This window comes from Falco cherrug, chromosome 1 (assembly GCF_023634085.1).
Source record: "Falco cherrug isolate bFalChe1 chromosome 1, bFalChe1.pri, whole genome shotgun sequence".
Taxonomy (NCBI): Eukaryota; Metazoa; Chordata; class Aves; order Falconiformes; family Falconidae; genus Falco; species Falco cherrug.
The window spans coordinates 112501290-112528220 of NC_073697.1; the positions used below are offsets into that span (position 1 = coordinate 112501290).

The 26931-nt window shown below is 49.0% G+C and overlaps 1 protein-coding gene across 3 annotated transcripts; it reads right to left on the reverse strand.

Moving 5' to 3' along the window:
* On the reverse strand, positions 1-26913 carry AKAP1 (A-kinase anchoring protein 1). 3 transcript variants are annotated; one of them, XM_055720979.1, is made up of 13 exons: positions 26785-26905; positions 25714-25838; positions 15832-15874; positions 13487-15156; positions 9496-9629; positions 7986-8112; positions 7281-7411; positions 6100-6277; positions 4893-5043; positions 4177-4244; positions 2628-2701; positions 1770-1835; positions 1-1628 (listed from the first exon to the last, which is right to left on the reverse strand). In XM_055720979.1, the coding sequence occupies exons 4-13, from the start codon at positions 15132-15134 to the stop codon at positions 1569-1571; spliced, it is 2637 nt and encodes an 878-aa protein (XP_055576954.1). In that variant the 5' UTR covers positions 15135-15156; positions 15832-15874; positions 25714-25838; positions 26785-26905; the 3' UTR covers positions 1-1568. The 3 variants fall into 3 exon arrangements, with proteins under 3 accessions (XP_055576954.1, XP_055576940.1, XP_055576948.1); XM_055720965.1 differs by lacking the exon at positions 25714-25838 and having other exon boundaries at positions 26785-26913; XM_055720973.1 differs by lacking the exons at positions 15832-15874; positions 25714-25838 and having other exon boundaries at positions 26785-26913.
* Positions 26914-26931: the final 18 nt, after the last annotated feature.

The following is a 26931-nucleotide window of genomic DNA, read 5'->3' on the forward strand; positions in this document are numbered from 1 at the left end:
TTACGGCTTAAAATTTTAGCTTTAATTTAAATGGAAAGAAACATTCCAAGAGGATATATATGTTTTATAGATTTAAATGAGTTACCAAATTTAGTTTTCATTGGATGTTACTGCAAACATGAACAATACATTTTAAGTGCCAAATAGGAAAGAACTGGGGGAAAAAAAAAAGGACATAACCATACCATATTAGAAGGGATTGGACCAAAAGATTCTGTAGGCAGCTGTCCAACATTTGATGCACTGACATGTTAGCTCATAGGATGTAAGGACATCCTTGAATCCATGTGAAAAAACTTCTCAGGGCTGACTACATCAACATTTTCCTGACAACTATCTTCCCTGCCAGCAATAAATCCCAGTTCAATACATATCTAAAATTATATACATTAGAGGGCATCTGTTCAAGAGTATTAAGCCTGCTTAAATTACTTGAGCAACTTTTTAAATATGTAAGAGAAATCTAAAAAGGATCAAAAAAATTTGAGAGAACAGCACTGCAATATTAATGCCAAGTTGTTACTTTTTTTTTTTTAAAAACAGATCTGTACAGCAACATAGCAAAGAATGCAGCGATCACAGTTCAAACCAGACAGCAATCTAGGAAATACTAATCCTGTATACAGCAGAGCTGAAACACTCCCAACATTTAGTTGCTCCAAATGTCGGCTACCCTAATGCACTCCAAACCAGTTCTACCTACATAGCACATTTTGGTGTGAAAAAGATTCTGTAAAGTTCCCTTTGTTTCCAGTGTTTTTCTTGTACAAAATATTACAATTTTTTTATATATATTTACAGACTTGCAAGGCTAGAAAAATATAAACTACAATTGGGCTTGGCAATCGGTTCTTTTCTTTAAATACATGACATTTCAGAACAAAAATTGTAGTGGTAACATATCCTGCACTTCAAGCATCTGCACAGAGAAGCTTTCTTCCTTAAGCATATCAAGCCTAAAAACCACGACTGCAGTGAGACACGTGCCACATTAAGTGCAACAAATGCAATTCATCTACCTCCTGGCATACAGAAGACACAAGATGAATGTTATTTGTGCAGGTTAGTGGCACAATATAGAAAAATCCATAACTGAACATTAAATTCCTTAATAACATTCATTAATTTCATAGGCAGAGCCTGTTAAAAAAGGACAACCGATGTAACTTCTAGGAAAAGCAGATACTAAGTTCATGGTGTATTACGCATCTTGAACAAAAATACAACAACAGTTAATGTTTCAGGGGCATTTGTTAGCTTCAAGCAAGCCCCTGGGTTTTAAGTTTTCTTCCATTCAACTTTGAGTAGCAGACAGGGAGGATTTTTTGCTTTAAAGCTACAGTATCTGTCATTATGGCTTTTAACACCCCACCTTTCACCAACATGAGGTATGTGTTTCTAGTGAAACAGAAGTTGAGCAAAATTAGTATCAATGGACCATAAAACTGGGTATTTAGGTGTAAAGAAGTCTTCTTATAAGAATTTGCCAAACCAAATTGTAACATTTCAAAATAAGGTGTCTTCTTTGTTTTTTTCTGCAGAGGGTTGTTGAGGCATCTAGGACACTGCTAGTAGTCAAGCCACTGAGCAAATCCTCTCTCCACCAGAGTTCTGTTCACTGACACCACCTAAAGGGAGGTGGAGGAAAAAGTAGAAAAGTGAACACACCACTTGCAAGAAACATCAGCAAGTCCCTAATCAACAATAAAAAGTCTGCATAACCATAAAACTTAACAGTGTTGGAAAAAAAGGTATGTCAACGCACACACCTCATCTCCCATCAAGTTCCACAGCTGTATCAGTGGCAGACCTGTGGCACTGTCGTAATTTGTGACCTGAAACACAGAAAACAAAATAAATGAGTGTGCAACAGTTGTGGTCTGAGCCATGGAGGCTGCAAGGCTAGCATCGTTCAGCACATATCAGATACTCAATACTTCAGCTGGTGTGTAGGCCAGAGGAAATGTGGCTACAGCCACCAGGCGGCTGAGGCACCCTGCTGACAAGTTTGCTCTCGTCACCCAAATTCATGTACTTGCTAGGAGTTCGCGATGCATTTGAACACTGCATTAAACCCAAGGGAGCTGTAAGATCGAGCGTCACAAACACTATCAGCTTCCCACTCATCCCGATTAACTCCCATGATAGCTACAGCCACCGCTGGAAGCACTGCAGAAGAAGTACACGCCTCTTCACGGGGATCAGGCTCTGCAGGCAGAAGCCTCTGGGACACTGCCAGGAGCCTCGCTGCTCCCTCCGGCCAGCCAGCAGCCACATCCCGACGGCAGCGTCGCACAGACAGCTGAGACCGGCAAAGCAGCACGGACCCAGGTGGATACTTGATCCGCTGGACAACAGGCCACATTGTGCTCTGGGAACCCCCTCACAGGTGCCCACCCTTCCTGCCCGCGTCAGTGGCGAGGGGGAACACTGACCCCACCGCAGCCGCGCTGTCGCTACTCAACAAAACGCTCAGCACCAAGATTTCTCAGCGAGAACCTTGCCCAGAGGCCAGGCTTACAGGCTCTGGCTTTGTTCTTCATTTCCCACATGCAGCGTGCTAGGGGGCAGAGAGAACAGCAGCAGTCACAACAGCAACAAGACTTTTCCAGACAGCTCTCACGTACCTGTGCCACTAGGACTGCACCTCTGGTCATCTCACTGACAGTGGCGTCAGCTTCGGATGAGAAGTGGTCCTCGTCTTTGGAAAGGCAACAACAGGAGAAAACAAATGAGACATTCACAGGCTGTAAAGGCCAGCAGGGACTACTAGGCTAATCTTGTCCGACCTCCTACATAAGTCAGGCCAGAGAACCCTCACCTGCTGCCGCTATAGGCATTTGCTGAGACCGGTCTGTTAAGCTGCAGATCACACAAGTACCGTGCCTGCTGTGCTGCTGAAGGGAGAGGATGAAGCGCTTTCTAAAGCCACTAGCTAAGTAAACGTGAACAGAAGTGGCTGATGAATTAGGGGGCTTTAAAGAAGAAAAGATACTTCTGCAGTACCTTTGAGCTGCCCTTAGTACTTTGATGCTTAATAAACTAGAGCTCAGGGGCCTCAGGACTTTACTGACCCTGCACAGAGTGCAATACTCTGAACGGGAACTCAGGAGCATTTGTACCACAGGCTGGCTGACACCTGAACGGTGCCAAAAGCACACTCTGCGAGCACTGGCAGCTCAAACCCCTCAGCCGGCACTGCTTGCGTAGGTACTGTTGCTAACTCCACACCTGCAATGCAGCGGAAACCTTTGTGTCCCAGGCAACACTCAGTCTGTACTCTAGACCAGACATAAGCAGAGTGACATTCATTTTGGAGGAAAGTTGCTTATTTCCTACTAAATTGCTGCAAAATAGTTTCTCCTTTGTACTCCTCACCCTGAGACCATCTCCAGGCAGCGAGTGAGCTCCTTACAAGCCCCCAGATCCTGAAGGAGGTCGATGACCTCAGGAAACACAAAAAACACTGACTTCTGCCAGAAGCAGCTTAAACCTTGCCATCCATCAACAGTTCCTGGCAGAGCCTGTGCCTCCTGGAGTCCTGCCAGCCACTGACCCCAGTGCTGAAGCCTGGCCTGAGCCCTAGCTCCTACGGCCACCCCTTCCATGCCCAGAAGGCATGATACAGCATGCATCTCTTAACACCGTTAGAAATGTTTTTTTCTGTTTTGCCTTCCCCGCCCCTCCCCCCCCCCCCCCCCCCAGCTTTTCTTTTCTAGGTAGTGACTGATATTCTTCCAGTGCTTGGAGGGTAGTACTTTAAACCTGTACAGAACTATACACATCAGTCATTTTAGTAGGAAAGCATCAGGTATTTGTCTCACAGACTAAAAACTAAGTTTGCATTTACAGCTATTCTATGACAGAAGGCAGAACAGTTAGAGCTACTTCACCTATATCCTGCCAGTCCTGCCAGCTTGCTGTCTGGAAGAGCAATTCATCCTCTCCTCCATGCAGGGAACACCTGGACGTTTATCATCTTTCCCCTGGACAGGTTATGACATGCTAGTGCACTTAGAAGAGTAAAATACAATGTTTCCAGTCCTTGCTCTAGTCACATCAAAGACTGCACTTGAAATAGGAGGGAGCAGTTTAGACAGAATCGTTGCTCGTACACAGTTGGCATTCATTTAAACCTGCAGGAGTGCCAGCGCTACATCTAGAGAGCACCATTACCTGGAAGTGGCACCACGTTGTCTAGTAAAACTTCTGCTCCTTGGAAAGGTAGTGATAAGAAGTCAGACCTTAAAGAAAAGGGAGTCAATCAGAATAAGAACATGGCTTTAAGTTACTCCTGTGTTCTTTAAGGTGACATTGATTAATCAATTGCTCAAACAGGAATTCCATTTAAAATTGATGACAGAAAAAGAGATCAGACTCTTCTCCCAGCAATCTAAGTAGCAGCAATAAATTGTCCGATTAACATGCCAAGTTGGACTGGGCTCCAAGCAAAAACTACCTTCATAATAGAGGCTGTACTGCTTTTCTCCCACCTCTGGGGCACAATTGAGTAATTCATGGGCTTGTGTATGAAAACCCTCATCCAACACAGCTCTCCCAGGCCTTAGGGCTGGGGCAGAGAGAATTTGAATCTTCTTCCTAGCTCATCAATTAACTGCACTTTGGGGCTTCCTGAAGGCATCCTTTTGCTCAACTTCCACACTGAAGTGCCAGAAGTTGCCATTTCCTCTCCCCTCCCCTTCAAAAAGCCTTGCAAGGGTTTGCTGTGCTCCCAAGGGACCCACATCTGCTGCTGAGACGAGCCTTTCTACTATTTCCCACTTCAGCTGTGGTAAAACCTAGAAGCAATTCAAACAATACAGATGCCTCTGATGAAGATTCAAGCCAGGTATGCCAGGTATAGCCTCAGGCTGTGAAGACGAGCTACAGACCTGATTTGCCTGAGTGTATCGACCTTCACTTTGTCATATCCTCCGTAGTCCACATATCTGAGCTCCACTTCACTAGTCTCTTCGAAGTAGCTAATAACTTGAGCCCGTAACCATGCCCCATTCAGGCCTGGCGCTGCACAGATAATACCAACTGCAAAGCACAAGAGTACAGAGAAGAAAGGCTCAGGGAAGCGGATTTCCAGAAGCCGGTGCTTCAGGCATTAGTAGCACTGCACAGGTCTCTACTGAGATCTTTTCCATCCCCTTTCACCAACCCCCCCATCAGACAAGGCCTGCAGCTGGGACACAGGAGAGGTGGGTGTTACTCTCAAGCCTGCTGCTCCTACCACGCTGTTCCACGCCGGTATCCCATTCCCTTCCAGCCTCTGGTCACTAACAGTGAGGTCTGTCCCCAGAAAGGAAAGTAAGCATCAAAACCCCCTTTCCATGTGATGCACCCTCCACTTTACGCCACGTGCAGGCAGCGCCACTATGAAGATTTGGGAGCAGTTCCACACTTTTGGCAGCAAAAACACGCCAAATACCAAGCTGACTAGGAATAACCTGAGACAGGCTTGCTCTCATTCTGCACGTCACCTGAGTGGCCGGAAAGGTACTCCAGGGATGAGTAGGGTAAGGAAGAGTAGAGCAACATCTGTACTCTGGCAGCAGCTCAAAAAACAGATGAAATGAGAAGTGACCTATCACACACTGCCCAGCCTTCCCTTCTTCCCAGCCTCAACTTCACTCCCAATTTCTCTACTTCCTCCCTTGGAGCAGCACAGGATGGGGAATGGGGCTTACAGACAATTTGTCGCACCATTCTGCTGCTCCTTCCTCCTCACACTCTTTCCCTGCTCCAACATGGGGTCCCTCCCACGGGAGACAGATCTCCATGAACTTCTGCGACCTGACTCCTGCCCACAGGCTGCAGCTCTTCACGAACTGCTCCAGTGTGGGTCCCTCCCACAGGGCGCAGTCCTTCAGGAACAGGCTGCTCCAGAGCAGGTGCCCCGCGGGGTCACAAGTTCTGCCAGCAAACCCGCTTCAGCACGGGCTTCCCACGGGTCACAGCCTCCTTCAGGCATCCACCTGCTCTGGTGTGGGGTCCTCCACGGGCTGCAGGTGGATATCACCACTACCGAAACTTTGCTGTGCAAACCCACTACACTCCACTGAACAGTTTGGGAGCAACCACGTTACTTGCCTTCCACTGGAGTTGGCAGGGTTGGAATTTCAGGTTGAGAATAGCAGGCACACATCTGCTGGTCAAGGCTACGCAGGACATGGAAAGTAGGGTGTGTGTGCTGCTGGAGAAACATGTGCCCTGCATTGACTTGGTTCGCCACGACCACCTCTACAGTGACTCCATCCGGGAGGAACAGCTGCCAGGGGGAGGAAAAGAAATTCTTTTTAGTGTTCATTGCAACACAAGCTTCACTCACAGCGACTCCATGTCCCACCAGCGACTCCTGAGGCTTACAGCCACGGGTGGAAAAGCCCTGGCACTCTCGTATTTCACTTCCAAAGGTCGCTTTGGATCAGGAGCAGAAAGCTACTTGCTGTTAGTCCATGCTGTTCTAAAGGAAATCAGGGTTGGGGTGGGGCCCATCCTGCACACAAGGCTGTCGGCACAGGCAGCTGTAAGACTTCTTTACCCAAGAGATCAGTGGTTAGTCAGAGGTGATGCACATCAAGCCGTGCTGCACTATCACCACAGTGCAACTCACAAGGATTCCCTGCCCACAGGGGTTTGAAGTACCAAGGTGATCTTTGCAAGGGCTGTCCAATATTTGTCACGAAGGCCCCATTTTCAAAGTCATTTGCCCTGGCTGCTAGAGGGCCATAGTGCTGGGCACCTTCCGAGCACTACTGTGCCCAGAATACATCTCAAATGCTTTGAATTCCCCAGCATAAATTCACTTCTCCAGAACAAAGCCTGTCTTCACATCCATGGAGACAGTCATGTGCACAATAACTTTATATCTAGATGCCCAGAAAAATTTTGTTGCTGAAAGGCTGGGCAATCACTGGAACAGGCTGCCCAGGGATGTGGTGCAGTCACCATCCCAGGAGGGTTAAAAAGACACGTAGACATGGTGCTTAGGGACATGGCAGTCCTGGGTTAACGATTGGACTCTGTGATCTGAAAGGTCTTTGCCAACCTAAATGATTGTACACTTCCCAGCTCAGGCACAATGGAAACAGCAGTGGAAGAATAGGTAGATAAATCTGATCTGTAGTAGTTACACAAGCAGGACAACAGAGTGCCACAAGAAATCAAACTGTTTTTGAGGGCATCTGTGCACGGGTATCACATACTACAACGGCAGCGACTGACAACAGCCTTCCACATGACATCAGTCCAGCCAGCAAGCTGGGACTTACCCAGGCAGTCAGAAGGAGGGAATGAAGTGTCAGTGGTGTTGGTGGAGACAGACCGTAGACGTTGGTGAGACACAGGTCCTTGAACTTCTTGCCAATCAGGCTCAGGACTTTGTCTACTTGAGGCCAGGAGCCTGGAACACAAAAATCCCGCAGAAAGCCTGCAGCATGGATATGCTGAGGACACCCCCACCCTGTGAAGCAATATAGCTACTAGAAGACTGTAGCTCCTTCTACAAAAGCACTACACCAACAGCTTCAGTTTTAATAAGATTGACTGTGTAACCTGGTATCAGACCAACACGAGGAACTCTGCCTGCCAGGCCTTAGTTTCAACAGCTTTGGCCTCCAGTATGAACCCAATTCACTGGCAGATGTTTTTCAGCCACAACTAATCTAACACCCCTCACAGTCAAGAGTGCATCTCATGATGCACATCCCATAGCAGCTCCCTCAGGCCTGAAGGGATCCTGCAGAAGGTGCTGGTTAAGCCACAGCAGCTGGAGATGTTCAAATGCATTCTCACCTCCAGCAGAAAAGAGCTTTCATGTGCCAAGGTGCAGGCGACTTGGCATATACCTCTACTGTAACAGCACTGAGCAGAAAGATTTTGTAAAGCATTGGACTCGCAAAGCTGCTACATTTGTTTACCCATCTCATTAAGGCCTTCAAACTACATACTAGGCCATGAACAGACAGTCCACTTACCTTCAATGTGGCAGACTTGGGAGTCATGGAAATAAGGTAGTGTTGAGACATAGATTTTGGCACCAGATGATTGCCTCAAGTAGTTCATAAATCTTCCTTGTTTGCCAATCAAGCGGCCAACTAACTCCTTTGTTAAAGGGGACAAGAAAGAAACAGTCAGGAAGGGAAATGTAAATCAAATACTGGTTTTTGTGGCTTATTTCACCCACATTCCCAGTTCCTGTAGCACAGGGCCAGGATAAATATAAGGCAATGCTGGACCGGTGCAGCGTTCAGCTGGTCTGTGATAAGTCACAGTAGATACAGATCAGGAAGCACAGCTCATTTGGACAGCTCCATCTTCATATCTTCTAGAACACCATAAAGACACAATGGGACAAACCCAAGCCTGGTAAAGGCTACCACCTTCCCACGGTCAAGCCACATCCTCTCTCAATCTCCCACCACTTTATTTAAAAAAAAAACAAAAACAACAAACCAACCAAACCAAACCCAAACATGCTACATGCATTTTTCATTGAAATATGAAATACTATGTTTTAGCACTTTTCAAACAAGCTAATTAAATTTGAAAGAGAATAGACAAATTCACCGGACAGTAAACCAGGCTATCACGCCCATTACACTACAGTGTCCCTGGACAGCTGTGCAGGGTGACGCAGAGGTGTCTGTGCAAGCCCCGTCACTTCTACGCATCCACTGGTGCCTACCACCACTTACTGCCAGAGGCAGATGCCACAGCAGAAGCGTGGGGCCTGAGTCACAGCCTGTCTCCACTAACCACTGAAACACATTTTCTGCTGTAGAACTGCTTCCTTAGCCTTTGTACGTGTCTCCAGCGCGGTCACAGCACCCAAGCACCCAAGGCAGCATACCTGCCCTGCTGGGAGCTGCTGTCTCACGTTACTGGCTGTCAGCATTCACCTCTGCTGAGAAGCAACACCACAACAGCACTGCTGTGTAGGACAGCCACAGCTTACTGTGCACAGACAAAGCAGGGAAGAAGGTATGAACGTAGTCCTAATAAACACAATCTTTCTCCAAAGCCAAAAGAAAGCTCACTATAAAGACAGAGACACAGCAGCTCCACAGAATAGCTCAGACAAACATTCAGCTTGTGAGGAAGGATTTGGACAGGCAGTTGAAACGTAACCTGCCTACAGAGTGGAAAGAAAAAAAATTCACCACCTGCTCTTAATAACTGAAAGCATTCAGAAGGCTTTGAGGGTACACAAAGCACCAGACTAACAGATTGGGGTGGAAGATAATGGGGAATAATGAGTCCAAACAACCAATGCTCCCCTGGGCATAGCCCTCACATGCCTTTTATTTACAGTTGTGTACTAGCTCTTTGCTCCTGGGGAGTCCTAATAGGAGCTAAATGCTTAAATCCTTGTTGATTTGTTGCTGATCTCTGCGGGATGGCACTGGGCCAGGACCAGACTGGAAGAACCAAAAGACGGCTCTGTTGGGCAGGGCAGGATGCACGAGCAGGCCAGCAGCTGGTTACCTTTGGGACCTCTATTTCCCAGACAACGAAGTCAGACTTGCTGGACTCTCTTCCCAGCTTAGAGTTCTGATGAGCCACCGTCTTCCTCACGGCACAGCCACCGTCCACAAAATCCATGTAATCTACATTCGAACCTGCAAGACATGTGCATGTGTCAGCATTCAGACAACCCACACAATCCAGCTACCAGACACAAGGCTGTGAAAATACATCATTTCACAGAGAGGCTGCATTGAGATCTTCCCATGCATTCACAGTTGGGATGTTCCTATCAGGTTCTCCAGTATTTCAGAAAGGGTAAAGTCCCATCACATGCACCCTGCTGAAAGTTTCCTTTTATTCTTGGAGAAAAACCCACATGCCTCTGGGAATGCAACAGAAGGAGGCTAGAGTTCAGCAGAGTCCTTCAAACATGGTGACACCTCACACAGCAGCACAGACAAGACACCGTACGTCAAAGTTACCAGCTGAATGAGAGCTATGGTAACTTCAGCACTGAGCTGCTGCAGCAAGGTACGTTGCCTTTTCCCCATGGCTTATACAGGGCTCTTCGCAGGGAGCTCAGAACGCAGGGAGGGACGTGCAACTTGTTCATCTGCTCTTTGCACTAACATTACATTCCTGCCCCAAGAGGGGCTGAACAGTGACACGGGTGCCAGATGTGCCCACTGCTAGCTGTGGTAGGGGATTGCCTCTTGCCCAAATTTGTCATATGCTTGAAGAAGCAAGGTGGCACAGCTGAGCTATGTTTTCTTCCCAAACCAACAGACGATATCAGGAACATTTCTGCTTGGGAAGGGGACAAACTCAAACAGCTTCCTCATGCTCAGATCCCAGATACAGCCCACGTAACACAAGATTGATCCTTCCTCCAGACTAACAAGCAGAAGCACGAAGATACTCACTTGCTTGTAAGTATTCAGACCATCCCGTGCAAGACCAAAGAGAAAAAATACACTCAACAGCTGTTTCACATTTGCCGCATCTTAACACAGCACAGCACAGATGCCTAGAAAGTCGAAAGCAAACAGTGCAGCAGCTTGCCAAAGCCTTCCTAAACAAGGATGAGGAGTGAAGTCTCACAGCCCGGGTGTGAAGGTCAGCTGTATGACCTCTTACCCAGCATAGCCGCATTATCAGCTTGACCTACTATATCCCTTCTCCCTGCCCTTCAGCTGTGTCAGTGCAGCGCTTTCAGCCCTCATCATCACCAGGCTCCACAACACGGCCTTGTCACACACCAGCATTCACAACAAGGCAAAACCATTTTCTTCCTATGGTTACCCTGACTAGCAAAAGTGTTTTGTGGGTTTAATGCTTAATTGTTGGCAAACTCAATCCCCATGTCTTGCAACAAGCAGCATTCCAACTACTTTGTAGCAATTACAAAAGACATCCTGTCATTAGGGGCTGTTGGCACCACAGGGTCCTAAAAAGGATTTTAACATCCATCCCTAAGGTCACACAGGTTAACATTCACTCAGACAGTTTTGTATTCTGCCAGGCACACATCATCCAGGATCTAGAAGGCAAAAGCAACACAGGCACAGATGGGGGAACTCCATGAACATTGCTCCCTGTTGGGATTTCTTGGCATGCATCTATTCTTCCAAGCAAAAAGGCTTCAAGGTAATTGGTCTGCAACCAACTGATGTTATCACAGTTCATCAGAGCACTTCCCTGGTTCACCCAGGAGCACCTCAGAAACCTGCCTTATGGCTTCCTTCCAGCAGCAGCCCATAAACACTGCTAAGAACCCAGAGGCTGCCTGAACTGAAGCACAAACTAGCAGGTCTCAAAAACCCAAGGTGCTCAACAGCCTGGCCTACACCCAGCAGGGCCCGTTGCACTGGGCTGCTCGAGCACATGCTTAGCTTTAGACCATGAGCTTTGTGCTGAGGCACACGCACCAGCCCCTCCACGTCCTTCGTGAAGTGAGGGGCCCAAAACTGACCCAGGGTTCCAGGTCTGGCTCCACCAGTGGCGAGCACAGGGGGACGGTTGCTGCCCTGGTCCTGCTGGCCACACTGTTTCACACACAAGCCAGGATGCTGTTGGCCACCTGGGCACTCTGTTGGCTCACGTTCAGCTGGCCATGACCAGCACCCCCAGGTCCTTTCCTGCAGGGCAGCTCCCCAGCCGCTCTGCCCCCAGCCCACAGCACTGCCTGGGGCTGGTGTGCCCCACGGGCAGGGCCCGGCACGGAGCCGTGTTGAACCTCATGCAGCTGGCCTTGGCCCCTCGGCCCAGCCTGCCCAGAGCCCCTGCAGAGCCTCCTGCCCCTGGCAGGCCAACACTCCCACCACAACCTGGCGCTGCCTGCAGCCTTACTGAGGGTGCGCTTGATCCCCTCGCCCAGATCACCGATACAGACATTACCCAGGGCCGGCCCCAGCACAGAGCCCAGGGAAGCCCCGTGTGCCCGGCGACAGCGGGACGTGACTCCAGCCCCACCGCGCTCTGGGCCCAGCTGCCCAGCCTGCCACCCAGCACAGGGCACCCCCGGCCCGGCCGCAGCAGCCAGCTTCTCCAGGAGCTGTGGGACACGGTGTCAAAGGCTTCACCAAGGGTCCAGGCAGGCAACACCCACAGCCTCTCCCTCAGCCACCAGGCAGGTCATCTTGTAGGAGATCATCAGGCTCGTCACACAGCACCTGCCTTTCACAAACCCATGCTGGCTGGGCCCGATCCCCTGGCTGTCCTGCACGTGCCACGTGATGGCACTCCTGAGGACCTGCTCCATAACCTGCCCTGGCGCCCAGGTCACCCCCACAGGCCTGTAGCTCCCCACATCCTCCTCCCTGCCCTGCTTGCAGATGGGTGTCACACCGGCTAACCCCCAGCCTAACCTCCACCCCACATAACTCTGCAACAGCCTTACAGTCCTCAGGAGCTGCCTGCTCCTTCTTCCACCAGCGGTAAATTCTCCTTTTCCCTCCGGGTCCCAGCTCCAGCCAAAGCTCTGTTCAGCCAGGCCAGTCTCCCTCCGGCTCACTGTTCGGCACATGGGGACCACCTACTCCTGCACCATTAAGACTTCCTTCTTTGAAGGACACCCAGCCTTCCCGGGCTCCTTGGCCCTTCAGAACTATCTCTCCCAGGACTCTTGGCATCCAGGCTCTTACACAGCCCAAAGCTGGCCCTCTGAAAGTCCAAGGCAGTAGCTCTGCTGACCCCCTTCCTTACTTCTCCAAGGATCAAAGGAGACAGGGGAGCCTCCACTTCTTGTCACGTGGCCATGCAGTGCATTGGCCTCAGCGACGGTAGAGCACAGCTCCACCAGCCTATCTTCCTCTCGCAATCCCTGATACTTCTTCACCTTCCTACATCTGCTTCCAGCTCTGCCACCAGGCTGAGCAGATCCTCCACCCAGCCGTGCTCACACAGGTGTTACCCTGCTGCCCTCCGGCAGTGGCGATGGGCTCAGGCGCTCCCTGCAGTGACCTGGCAGCTGCGTGGTTATGTGGGAGCTCCATCTGGGTCACCACATGCCTTCTGGCACTGGCTCGTCCCGCCACAGCCGGGCTTCTCCTGGGGAGCAACGGCCGCTGCTGGAGCTCACATCTCACAGCAGTCACGGGGACAGCACCTGCCCTGCGCACCCTGCCGTGCCCTGGCCGCCCGCCTGTGCTCCCTGGGGCTGCGTTTGTACGTGTCTGGGTTTAACTGCCTTCACTCCTGCTCCGCACACACCGAGCCAGAGCTGCCGCTCAGCCAGGCCTCAATGCTGCCCGCTCTGGGGTGGGCTGGGGCACCCTCCCCCTCTCTCTGCCCTTGCTTCTCGGTTTTGCTGGTGCACAGTAAGTTCCCCACAGTCCCCCAGCACGATCCCCCACTACAGAGTGCCTACCGGCACGAGCGCTAAACAGTCACCCACTGGGGAAGTTAAACACAAAGAGGATTTATCTGAAGATGTTCTGGAGGAGAAGGGTTGCAGCACATAAAATGCTTGTTTGCTATGTTTTTGCAGGAGGATTTTTGAGCCTCTTACCTTCTGTGTGATCTCGAGCCACCCCCAGTGCACTGCTACACTCATTATGCAAGTCTGGACTATCCTCTTTCAGTATCCCATTACTGTGTGGCACTTTGCTGTCTTCAGTAGCAGGTTTGTCAGCTGGTACCAAGCTCTGCTCAGCAGACTTATCTTGGGTTGCAGGTATGCTCTGTGAGTCCGAATGCTGGCCTGATGCAACAGACAGCATTGCGTTCTGCAACAGGTCCTTTGCACTCTGACCACCTTCAGATGTGTGTGTGCTGTACCCAGGGTCCTCCATCACAGCAGGCAACTCTACCAGTGGCCCTCCACAGTTTTCCAAAGAAGTCCGATCAGCTCCCTGGGAGTCACCGCACACACGGTTCTTCATCTGACAGTCTTTTGTGTCTCCCTGAACAGGGCTGGACAAACAGCCGTGTGTTGAACAGCTGGAATCCATCACACTCCAATCCTGTTCCTCTGTCCAAGGGGATGCCACTACTGCAGCATCACACTTTGCAGCAATGTTCTCATCAGCTACTGTAGCTTTCTCCACAAGCATCCAGCTAGGGGAAACAACGTTTGTCTCCAGTGGCATCTTCACTTGGCTGGCTGCAACCTGGCAGATCTGAGCAGGCGCATCACTCATGGCACCAGACAGCACTTCCTCAGTGGCTATCGAAATGACCTTGAAAACTATCTGTACTGCTACTTGCTCGATTTCCTCAACTTCTTCCTTGTCCAGGCTTGCTCCTCCAATCTTCTCTCTTTCCAATGCATCTCCTTTAGGGTGTGTGCTCTCCTCCTGGCACACAGGTACAGTACTGGCAATTGACTTGCACATCTCTTCTTCCCTGGGCTGCTCCAAACAGGTAGACTCCAAACTATCCTGTAACGTGCTCACTGCAGGATCCTTGTGACTTGATACAACTTCATCATTGAGAAAGGCTTGTGGGGTATCTGCTTCCTTTCCCAACCCTAAGCAAAGGGCTGGCACAGAGCCAATATCCGAGAGCACAATTTCTGGCACCTGGCTTTCCTTCGGGGGCTTAAACAAAGAATCACCCGTCTGCTCTGCAATTCTGATCTCCTCCGTGATTCCCAGAGACACTTGTGCCACCGTCACTGATGCTGACAGCTGCTGATCTTGCTTTGTGCTAGAGCCTGAATCCTCTACAAGGCTCACCACAGCACTGCCGTGACACTCTGTGCTCTCTGAGATCAGAGGGAGAGAAACACAAGCAGGGACACTACTTTCATCTTGAGATCCTATTGTTTCTAGCTTGTCACTGTCGTCCTCAAGGGTGCTGGGCTGAATTGTCGTTACTGACAGGTCTGGAAGGTCCTGTGAGAGATCTAGCCTCTCATGAATTTGACACAGAAGAGAGGGCGTCATCAACGCTGCTGACAGCATGGAGGCTGAGGTGTCATTCTCTGGGCATTCCTCTTCTGATGAGAGGAGCAGTGTTCGAGGAACACATGCTGCTGTTTCGGATGAGGAATCATTCTCTGGCACTTCTTCCTGTTCCTCTTCTCCAACGGCTATGACTTGTTTGTTGTGATAGCTTGCATCCTTTTTTCTACGGAAATAGAGCCACCAGCAGCCAAAAAGTGCCAGTGTTCCAGGTATGGCGAACAAGACGACACGGTGGAAGCGTAAACCCATTTTGCAGTCTCAGTAATTGTATCTACAAGGAGAAACAGAAACCACGTTAAAATAGTCACAGGGAAGGTAACAGGAAGGCTGAAGTTTCATAAACGCCTTGAGGTATTTCTACTAGCACGAACAGGTTTCTTTTCCAGCAGCTCTTTAAATTCACAGCTCTGCTCCACCAGCAGACCAAAGACTAAGATCTCTACCTAAGACCAGGTGTGGAAAAGTGGCTATCTATTAAAATATGAAAGAAATTTTAAAATTCAACATTCAGTAAAACTGCAGCTGCTACTTCCAAGATGAAATGCAGTGGGTATGCAGAGTATCTACTCCCAGTAGTTTCCTCAGGCAACACAAACTACAGCCTTAGCACACGCTGAGAGGAACTGGACGGGGGTGGCGGAGTGGAGTGAAGACACCGTGGCCAGGCCCTGGTGCACTCCCTGCAGGAAGCAGAACTTGATGGTACCATATACTGACAAGCCACATAGTAGCTGTCAGAAGACAAGGGAAGATGTCAGCTATTGAGCCAACAACTGCAGTGAAATGGCTTTCCTCCGATGAACCTTGCTCATTATACTACCAAAGCACAACTTGATCGCAAAGCTACCCCCCTCCAAGGCACGACCACCCCTCACACTAAGCATGTACTTTATATTTTTATTTGACTCCACATTTAAAGGTCAAGTGAAAGAATTTTTACACCTACCAGGAACAAAATGCATGTACAACTGGAGTCACCCAAGCTCCACCTAGAAGTAAAGGAGTAATACAAAACTAAGTTAGGAAGTGCAGAAGTTAGGGAAGACTTCATCAGAACTCTTGAGATCGGTCAACAGGCTGAGCTTGTCTTCTCCCCCACAGGGAGACTTACTGGGGAAAAACTATACTGTATTCTATGCACACTTAATGACTGAACTCCAGCTGGCTTTCATTAGTGATTAGATTTTGTGTGCATACCATTTCACACTTGTTCTTGCAGTCAGCGCATTATCAACAGCAATCTCAAACCTTCATCTGCCACAAATCTGCATAATAAAAATCCTCAGCTGAGATCTGTTTTGTGCGAGTTTCTGGAAACTTGAAGACTTGGTTTGATTATGTCACTGGGAATCCCCAAGCAGGATAGGCGAATCGCCCTCCAAGACCATGCTGTTCAGAAGTGTCTGTAGCAAGCTCTGACAGGCTGGTCAGGTGCAAGGGTCTGCCCTTCCTGGGACACTGAGAGACTAGGTGACCATCACAGGTTGGGGGATAAAACCTCCCCCTTAACGGGACACTCAGGAGAGCTGGATGTTCCTCACCATTACACTCACCAATTTCACCTTACCACAGCTTTGCGCCGACACTTCCTCCTCCTGCCTTGCCTTCGCAGGGCAGCACCCAACACCGCAAGCTTCTGCAGCACTGGGCTGGGCCACCACACAGTGTGCCACCAGCGTTCCAAGACGGGACTTGACACACTGCAGGTCTCCCCAGCCCTGTGCTTCCCCAGAGCTGCACAGGCTGACAACACACACGTCTCTAGAACGGAACTGCAAAGGTGAAGTGCTCTGCAAAGGCTCTCGCCCCCAGCACCGCAAGAGGCTGGTGTGTGGGCACAGCACCTAAGTCTGTAGTTAACCGGGAGCTAAACAGCATCATGCAGCTACTACATTTACTTTTACACACACAGCGTAGGAATTCCTGAAAGAGCAAACACAGCCTGATGAAGCAAGTGCCCCCCAATAACCAGAAGTCTCTAAAAGATTTCACAGCAGTGAAGATGGGAAATCGGCTGCAACATCCTTAGAGTAGCGGTATTTGTCTAGCAAAAGCAGCCTGGACAGAACGCTGCTACTCAAGAACCCAGCTTCAAAGTGTGTTCTACATCTAAATCAGCTACTCCTCTGACTTTCTGGAGTCGAAAGCTGTCTCTTAGCCTAGAAAGTGTGTGAAACCTTCCCTGCCTGGACACCACTGAGACTCACGTCCCAGGCATGCTGCTCAGGTGTTTACAAGCCTCACCTGAGTTACACAAAGCAGGGCTGACACCTTTCCTACTTCTTAAGGGAAGTCTAGAGCCGGAACACAAAGCCAAACAGTTACCTGCCCAAAAGCAGCTTTTGCCTTGCTAAAAAGCACTTCCAGTTTAATTTTCATTGAGCAGGAATTAAAGCAGAACGCCACGTGCCTGACAATGCTTACACACAACAGACTTTTCTTGACACGCCTCAAGGCTTTTGCCAATAAGCAACAAAAATAAAGGTTGTTGTCAAGAGATAACAAAGTCCTAGAAATGGGAACCGCGCATTGCAAGGAGTATTATCTAGTTCCTCTTTAGAAGCATAGTATTTCTTAGTCAAGAGAAGATAATCAAGTCATTCTGTCAACTACGCTTAGTCTATCTCAACCAGGAAAAAAACAACTTTTATCAGCAGAGCAAGTTAATTCTGACAGCAGCTTCCAAATACAAATTTCCTTTGGGGCCTTGATTGTCATGAGAAGCTGAATACATTCTAGCCGAGGGACAAAAACAGGCTTCCCTCAAGCTCAAAGCAAGCATCCAAGCCTCATACAAGTTAATATTCACCCCACATTTCTCACCTCCTCCAGCTATACCCTCCTATCCCACAGGAGCAAACACAACTTTATCCAAGCTAGCTTGGATGCCAGCCTTGCTTCTGTACTGTTTAACCACACAGTCCTAACGACTGAGGCAAGTAAACAAATGAACGGCAAAGAAGAGGGACTAGATTTCTTGCTCAGTCCCAAATCAAAGGTCAGCTGTAGACATGATTTAAGTGGTCCAGTATATCACAAATGAAGTATTTATGTTGTTCTACACGGGAAACTTGAGGCTGTGTTCACTGGACATTCACAGCTGGTATCTTCTAAAGCCAAGTTACTTCCAGCTGGCTTTATGCAGTCAGCTAGCAGGACTCACTGCTGAGGATGAACCTTCAGTTGACAGCAACACCTGAGATTTGGAATTCAACAAAAAAACCCTCATAAAACCAACAAACTTATGCAATAATTTGGATGTTTGGTTTCTGGAACTTGGTAAATTGAAAGGGTGAAGCCCATACATTCCTAAGACAAAAGGTTCACGTTTATGCTCTCCAGCACAGAGGCACACTGGGAGCCACTGTGAGTGCTCATCTGCTGTCCGCTTCGGTTACTGTAATTAATGCAGAACCACCCGACAAGCTGTCTCACAGGCACACCACAAACTCAAACTAAAGTAGCTCACATAAGTCCATTCCCAGCAAGCTTTCCTGATTAAACAGACAGCCCTATTATTATCCGATTCCCTATTAAGTTGCACCAACTGCACAAACAATAGTACCACACAGTTGCACGGCGCAGGAAGACAGCAGCAGGATGCTCCACCGAGGGACAGGCCTGTCCCAAAGCCTGGCAGACAAAAGAGTTCCAAGCCTTTTTAAACGTTAATATCACTTAATAAAGATCACTCTTCTGTGATATTTACATCAGTGGGAACTGGTGGATCAGCTGACTGCTCCTTGCAAAGCTCATTTAATTTCAAGTTTTACAACTGGACTAGTTTTAGCAAGAGCCACATTATACTATCAGGGATCATGTTAAAATGGAAATTCCACATCCTACCATCATCTACAAAGTAATAAAAAGGCAGTGGCTCTGCACAAGATGCCAGCAGACATCCTAAAGCCCTGGGCTGGCTAAAGGGACAGCTAACACCAACATCTCCTTACACACACACAGTAAGACAACTTCAGTGGCCCGATTCTGACAGGCTAGTCACAACAGTTTTTATGCGATGCCTAAGATGATGGCTGATTTTTAACCTGCTCAACCAAACAGTTGTAAGATGGCAGCACATACTTCTCTTTAATTTCCTCCACAGGAGAGCTCCTAAAGCCCACATCCGTTTCCCAACACAATTACGAGTGACAAAACCCCCTCTCCATTGCCAATTTGATAGCCAGTTCAGGAAGGCAGGAGCAACGGGATCACTTAAACACATGGCAGGGGAGGAGGAGGAGAAAGCCTGGGATTTTCCTGCCAGCAGCAGAACAGAAAATGGCAACTTGTCAAATCACATGGGCCTTAAACGCTGCCAAACTGGAGGCAGCCTGGCCCGACAGTCCTTGGCGTTTCTTGTTCTAGAGCTCTAGTTTAGCTCTACAACAAGCCAGGTTTTTCAGCCTTTTACATCCGTCCGTTTACCCCTCTGCAACTAGGACTGCTGGTTCGTAAAGATGTTAAAGTTGTGGAGGGTCCCCGTTAGCAGCTTTCACTCAGAGCAGCCCGTTTCCTGAGCTCTGTAGCCCACGTTAACCGGGCTGTGAAAAGCTGGTCTCGCTCAAGGGGCACCTCTTGCTGTTCTTGTCTTTCAGTACTGGTGTTTGAAGCAGGAACTGCTGCAGAACACTTACCATTAATTATTTAAGGATAAGAAAATGACCTGTTTGCTACTACTTAAAATAAGATCCAGTCTTAAATCTAGCTTGCCTGGCTCCTACCAGTCTTGGAATGTTTGCAGGCTTATTTTCTGAGCTGTCTCTTCTGGGTGATGCTCCCTGGCAGGACACCAGGCTGGCCTGCGAGGAGAACGTGGGAGAGGCCATAAAGCCTTGCGGCCCACACCCCCAGCGACCAGGAGCGTAATGCCAGGGGCTCCAGCCCCGTGTTATTGCAGGTTGCTCTGACACCACAAAGCCATTCTGCAATTCTGGCACCACAGCTCGTGGGGATAGCACACCTCTCTGAACAGCACTCCAGAGCCAGACCTGGAGGAGGCAGGTCATCCCCTCCATCGCGGGCCATCTGCCTCCTTTATCTTTGTATGACAAAGAAAGAAGCTGCAGTTTGGACATTGCACTTCCCAGTTTTGCTTCAGATCAAAATATGCCTTATGCCAAGGTCGGGTCAAGTATGTCCACGTCTGTTTCTGGGCTGTAATTTATCTTAAGGGTAGGGTCTCCAGTCCCTTAAGTTTTTGTCAGCTCCTGTTCTTATGCCTCCTGTAAGGCAGAGCATGGGCTACTGGTTATTTTTAGCATGGAAAATTTTAAGAGCCCGCATGGTTTAGTTTTAACTGTGCCAGCCTCGTCCAATTCTCTTTCACCCAGACAGTATTTATTTCCCCGAGTGCTGTATCGCTAGCTATAGGGTTTGCGGGGAGGCACCCTAGCCTTGCTGGCGATGCTACATTACCCATTTAGCTGCCTGCTTGTTTGCTTTGTGATCCTTCAGGACGGCCTTTAATTTCAGCCTTGATTTCCACAGCTTGCAGAGTCTGGAAGCATAATCTCTCAAGTGCTGGGGCAGAAGGGAAGAGGAGGAGGCAGGGGCTGGCAGCACCACAGGCTATGTCCCTGCAGAGTTGGGGGCTCAGTCACTTGGGACTTGTCCTTGTGTCTCTTCTTGTAGAGCCTTGAAGCAGCCTGCCTCAGAACAGACCTTTTGTGTGTAGAAAGCCCTGAAAACATGGAGCAAGTGCTTGCTGAGCTCTCCTCTCTGATACTGAGGATGAATTATTTGGCTTCTCTGCAAGCCTTGTGCTGCAAACATTTCTAACCTTAGAAGGATGTGTATACCACAGGGTTGTTTGTCCTGGCTACAGAAACAAGGTGGCTTAAAACTGCTCTGGGACCCTAATGCAAACAAGTAGAATAAGTACATTGACTGTCCTGGGCTTTTTTTTTTTTTCTTTTTAAAGGTAGGCAAGTGTGCACGTTCGTTCTTGTCCTCATCTCCCCTATCTTTACCAGGAGTTTTCCATAAATCAAGCCAGGATACAGATTTGGAGAGCTGACTGACCCCTACTCTCCCCTTGGTGTTTTAATCCTACCCTGACCTACTGTGGGGATTCTTTAGCAAGCTGGAAAAGCCTCATGTCCTAGCTGCAGCTCTCTGGCTGTGCCTTGATACAAGGTGTGACATTTAGCCAGGATTCCTGGCATGCCAGAAGGAAGTGGAAGTGGCTGCTGGTGCAGGGCAAGCGCATACAGCATGTGAGGTCCGCACTATTTTTGGTGCAGGACTGCATGGGGCCCTGCATACTGGGAAATGGCACTGGGGCATCCAGCACTTCACACTGGTTCTGGCTTTTACAAACCAATTGTTTCCAGTCCAAAGCCTCTGGAGCTGCTGCACTTCCCCTACCGGCTCCTCCCGCCTGGAGAGGGTTGTTTATCTCTACGATAAAAACTGCTTTCAGCATAATCAGCTTCACTGATGTTCCCACAACAGCTACTCTCCTCCTTTGCACCTGAAGCCACTACACTGATGGCTCAGGCTTTATTAGTATTTTGCCTTACAGTCACTGCTGCTGTGTACTTACTCCCACTCAGGAGCCCAGCACAGCTCCAGCAGCATCACTTCAAAGCAAGACCCTGAACAATTTCTGTTTACATGCCCAACAGCAGACATTTACAATAAAACTGTCAGCCTAGACAAACTATAGGGTTGTGGAGTTTTTTCACATATGTTTTGGAAACCACTGAAAAGCTCACACAGATGCAAACACCAACCGCCAGCGACCCTCGCCACCCTGCACTGCCTAACGGAGTAACACAAGGTGCAGAGCTGATCACTCCCACTGTGCAACAAGCCACAGGTTACACTATGTGATTAACATTACCCCTATCAGATTATCACACTCCTTACTCCAATTTATATCTTATTACTGTCTTGCTCCAATTGTTTCATTATTTATGGTTACTCAACCAAGCTAGCGTCTCCCTGTGAATCCTCTATTACAGAGGAAGGCAAGATCAATTTTTCACTGCTTTGCCAGAAAGGTCTCTCAGATACAGAAGCAAACTTCAGAAACTGCTTTTGCACCCCTTCACCCATACCACCTTTACCTTGCTTGGCTATTCCTCAAAATTGGGTGGAGTTATTTTTTTTTTTTGCCAGTTGCGGAGTCTGCTCCAGAAACAGCCAGACCAAAAGTTTCTGCTTCTCCTAGCTAGCCAGAAGACTTCAGCAGAGAAGCCAGAGGGCACGTGACCTTTCTATTATCATCCAGCCTAACAGTGCAGAGAAAGCTTTCCGATTCAGACTAACCCTCCCCACGACTGAGGAACGAATACCACTTTTACAGCCAAGAGGCTAAGACATCAGTTGTTGGGATTCTTTCTGAACAGCTACCTCTGACATATGTACCAGTCCAGACTCAACATTTGTAAAAGCATTTTTCATAAAAGACTAAAGAAAATCAGTCCTCCGTGGTACAAGCAAAGCAGTTTTTATTATCTTTATAATCTACCAACACATTAACAGAATTTTCCCCAAATCCAGATCCAGATTTTAGCACCTGTAATTCTTTCCACGTTTCCACCCAGGCTGGAGAATAAACCAAATTATTTTCCAGATTATTTTTTTTTTGGGGGGGGCGGGGGCGGGCACGGGGGGGCATCAACACTTGGTATTTTGTGTTTACTTCTGCACCAATGAAGCCAATGCAGCCCTTGCTAAGGACAACATAGTATAGTGTGTGCCGCTTCTAGATTAAAATTTAAAAGCAACCAGTTAAGTCAAATGCCTGGCATCTATACAGCGTGCACAATGCTCAGGAGTAGAGACTAAACTAACCAAAGGCTTTCAGTATTCTTTGTACACAAGACAAAACACAAGCATGAATTTTGAAGGGGACAAAACGGTGAAGTTTACATCACACCACACTGATACTGCTGTAAGAGATGAGAACACAGGCAGTACTGAGACCAAACAGGTATCTGGAGAACAGCAGCAAGACCTGCTCATAGAATGTTTACTGTGCACAGCAACAAGACCTTGATAAAGAGCTTCTCAAAACAAGAGCTGGAATGAAACAGAAAAGCAAAAAACCAGGTCATTCAGCTGGAAGCCTTGTGCCCAGGGCTTGGCTAGAGAGTAAGTTGCAGAAGCACACAGAGAGGAAGAACATCAAACATTTGTGAATAAGGCACCCTGTATTCATCTGCGCTGGGAAGGAACAGCAAAAGGTTTCACTAGTCATTTAGACCCAACAAGCAGGGAGGTAACTTGTGTGCATTAACAAGGTTGCTACAGGAAGCCACACAACATTACTTGAGACCTAATCAGAGAGGGACGTGCTTCACTTTGATCCGCATTACAGTAGTGCCTACAAGCCCTCGCCCAAGTTACACCAGGGGCTGTTCTCACACACAGAAAGGCTTCCCCCAAAGATTGCAGGCTGCCTCCTTTCCTCAGCTTCGGCTGCCCTTTTTTAAAAAAGCAAAGCAGAGACACAGATTAAGTGACCTTCCTACCATCACATCAAGTTGAAGGAAACACAGGGAATATAAAATCGGTACTCCAACTCAAGAGACTGGAGTCCATCCTCTTTACCAGGCAGCAAAGAGAACACTGTACTCCATTCAGCTTGAAATACTTCTGGGAAGGGATGTGCAAGTTTCTTTCCTGCACCCCTGAACACCAAAAGAATTCTTCCTAACCCAGCATTTCAACAAGAAACGGAATACAAGTCCAAGCTCATAACAACAGGCTCCTCCTCTTTAAGGAAGGGGGAAACTGCAGGGTCACAGCCCTAAGATTTTTGGGGATACACACTCCAAACCTTGTTCCTGAGATTTCAAGTTTCCAATTCACAGATTTATCCCTATGCAAAGCTAATGCCCTCGATACAGGAGGCACATGCAGATCATGAGCTTTTGCCAGGAACTGCTGCTATTTATACACAGGGAGTCAAAAATCAGTTACAGCACATGGCAAGTTTCTCATCCTCATTTGCCAGGTGGCAGCAGAGGTCAAAGGCAATCAGGACCTCTTCGGGTCTAGCAGCAGTGGTTTGTTTGCTGAAGAATGATTTTACACAATCTTTTATGAAGTATTCAACTCTGCTAATAGGAACGTACAGGGCTCATAAATTCAGAGTCAGTTTCCAGCCAGGATACAAAATGCAGGAGCAGCAAAGTTACACTGAATCCATGTAGTGGACAGTAAAAAAAACACGGTTAAACAGCTGAAGACAGACCATTTGCAAACGCAGTAAGTGACATGCAAACATATCACCTTCAGCAATCCCCAGGAGAAGCAAACTCAACAGCCTTAATTTCCAGGAAATAAGCACCTGCTGAATGAAATAGCTCCTTCCAAGTATCTCAGCCTCAAGTTAATCATCGCTTCATGAAGTTTAACCAACCATTTGCATTAAGAGTTTCACAGAAGCACTGTAGATAGAAATCAGCACTTTAAAAAAGGCTAGTCATTAGATCTGAAACATTAAACAATTAAACCATAATTAATGTTTTAATTAATGGGTTTTTATTACTTCTAGATGTTGCTAAGGTCACCTGGGATATATCAGCCCTGATGTTAGAGCAGTCTCCCTGAACACTAGAAATACCTTAAGTAATTTTTTCCCATCTGTTAAGTGCACATGAAAGATGAGAATCATACATAAGCGGGGTATGTTGCTTTTAAAGCATTATGCTCTGCAGATAACCACTACTGCAAAAGTATACTTGCTCTCAAACACCCCCAAAGTCAGCCTGCAATGTTTTCAAAACTAACACAAAAATCTCAACATAGCAAACCAACCACTTCTGTTTCTGAACAGCTTTGGCTGCAATCCTCAAAATCCTGTCACCATTAACTCCCAAGAGAATCTGTGGGAACTGGGAACCTACATACTGTGGTGGATCACCCTGGGTGGTGAGGGGAATTCCTGCTGTCTAATTTCAGACATCATGGTCTAGGTTAAAGCCAAGGCTTTCTAGGCAGTTGATGATTTTCAGAATTAGTATCTCAAAGCATCTCCAGAGATCTTTAAGAAAGAACTCATCTCCTAGGATGGGTATCTAAACTCAGCGTGACTCAGGGGAGCACACCTGAGAAAGGCAGCTACCAGAACACAAGTGAGTTCCAGCAACACCACCCACACCGTCTCTCCAAACCTAACAATACCGTTTGCTTCACACCTGAGAGCAAAAAGCCTGTAGCCCTGTTGTACAAGATAACATTACAACCCTGGCGAGATTTATGTGCCAGAATCCCCCACCACTGGCGTCCCATGACAGCTTTGGGAAGTCCTTCAAAAGCTTCAAAATAATGAAACACTGAAACAAAAGCTGAGAGACTGTCAAGCAAGTGGTACTGGGATAGCAAGCGATGCAAGAAGGTGGGCTTCTGGAAGGCTTCAAGCACAGCTCAAGTTCTACAGGCTTCTTGCTCCTTTTAACTTTCTAAAGACCTGCCATTTCCTCCAGTGCTCTAGGTAGCATGTGCAGGCAAACCAATTAATCAAGAACTAAACTGTGCCATCAGATACACGTAGAGAAGCTGTACTATCCCTTTACAGAATCATAGGTACGCTGATGTTACCAGATGACAGGTACAGCAGCTCAGCAGACGCCTGCACAACATTTCACCTTTTACACAGGAAGCTCATTATAGAACGAGGAGTTAAGTGACTCGCAGTGGGTGGCACAGTGACCCCCAGCAGAGGCGCAAGCTAAGTTCAGTGGCACCAACAGCCCCAGTCTTCGTGCTACCAAGGAAGGGCCATACCACCTCGTGAGCTGTGCTGCACTCCGGTGTGCCATGTGCCCGATCATTCACAGGCACAAAGCAAACAGAAGAAAAGGAAAGTTACCCTCTCCTGCTACTAGCAGCCCCAGCCACAAGTCCTTTCCTTTCACCAGAGACAAAGTCCAGGAGGCACTGAAAGCGCTCAGCAGGTGCTAGCGCAGCCGCAACCTGCCCGGGCAGCACACAACCCTGCAAAAACAGAAATTCAGGATTACTCCCGTTCTGCAGCCCCTCACTTCTCCGTAACAGATGGACCGCGGCTAAATGCAGCTTTTGTTGCTGTTACCTATTATGACCGGTAACTTCCATAGAGGGGATGCCCTTACTGAGAGTCTACTCATTCTGCGCTCCTTGCTTCACGGTCTAGCTTACTAGACTGCGATAAAGAACTTTGGCAGACATGGATCAAGTTGCCCTGTTCTGGAACGTGAGTAACTTAGACCTTACTGGCGTCAAGGATGGAGAAGAAGAAGAAATAAAAAAAAGGAAAAACAAAACAAAAAAAAAAAGGTGTCAAACAACATGGACTTTTCCAGAAAGTGAGGCTACTGAAGCATTCCTTCCTCAGCAGCAATATAATTTAAGTTCTTTGCTCCTGCCCGCGTTCCACGCTGGTTTACAAGCCCACCGCGGCCACGGCAGCACGTGAGCAGCTCGCCAACGGCCGGACCTGCTGGCCACGGCCGCAACCAGCCAGCGCGGCCCGGCCGGCCGCAGGGCAGGGGAGGCCGCCACCCGCCCCCCAGTCCGCGGCCGCCCCGCTGCCTGCCCCGCCGGGACGGCTGCAGCGGGACGGCGCCGCCGACCTCAGAGCGCTGCGGGACACCGGCCGCCGGCGCCCCACGCCCCGGGCCCGCCGCCCCGCGCCCGCCGCCGCAGACACCCCCACCCCACCGGGGTGACCTCGGGGCCGGGCACCGGGGGCCGACCTTGGGCACGGCGCCCGCCCCCGCTGCGGGCACGGCCGGGCGGCACCCCGGGGGAGACAGGACGAGACGGGACAGCGCCGCCCGCGCCCCCCGCCCGGCCGGGAGCGGCGGCGCCGCACAGAGGGGAGCCGGTCGGCTGACAGCCCGGCGCAGCGGGCCCCGCCGCCGCCTCGGGGGCCAGGAGGCGGCCGGCCGCCGGTACTTACGGGTGATCCGGCAGGGCGCCGCTCGCCCCGCGCCGATGCCCGGAGCCGGTGCCGCCCCCGCGCCAGGCCCACGTGCAGCCCGGCCGGGCCGCCGGGCCGGGACATGCAGCGGCCGCCGCCGCCCCGCCCCGCCCGCCCGGTCTGCCC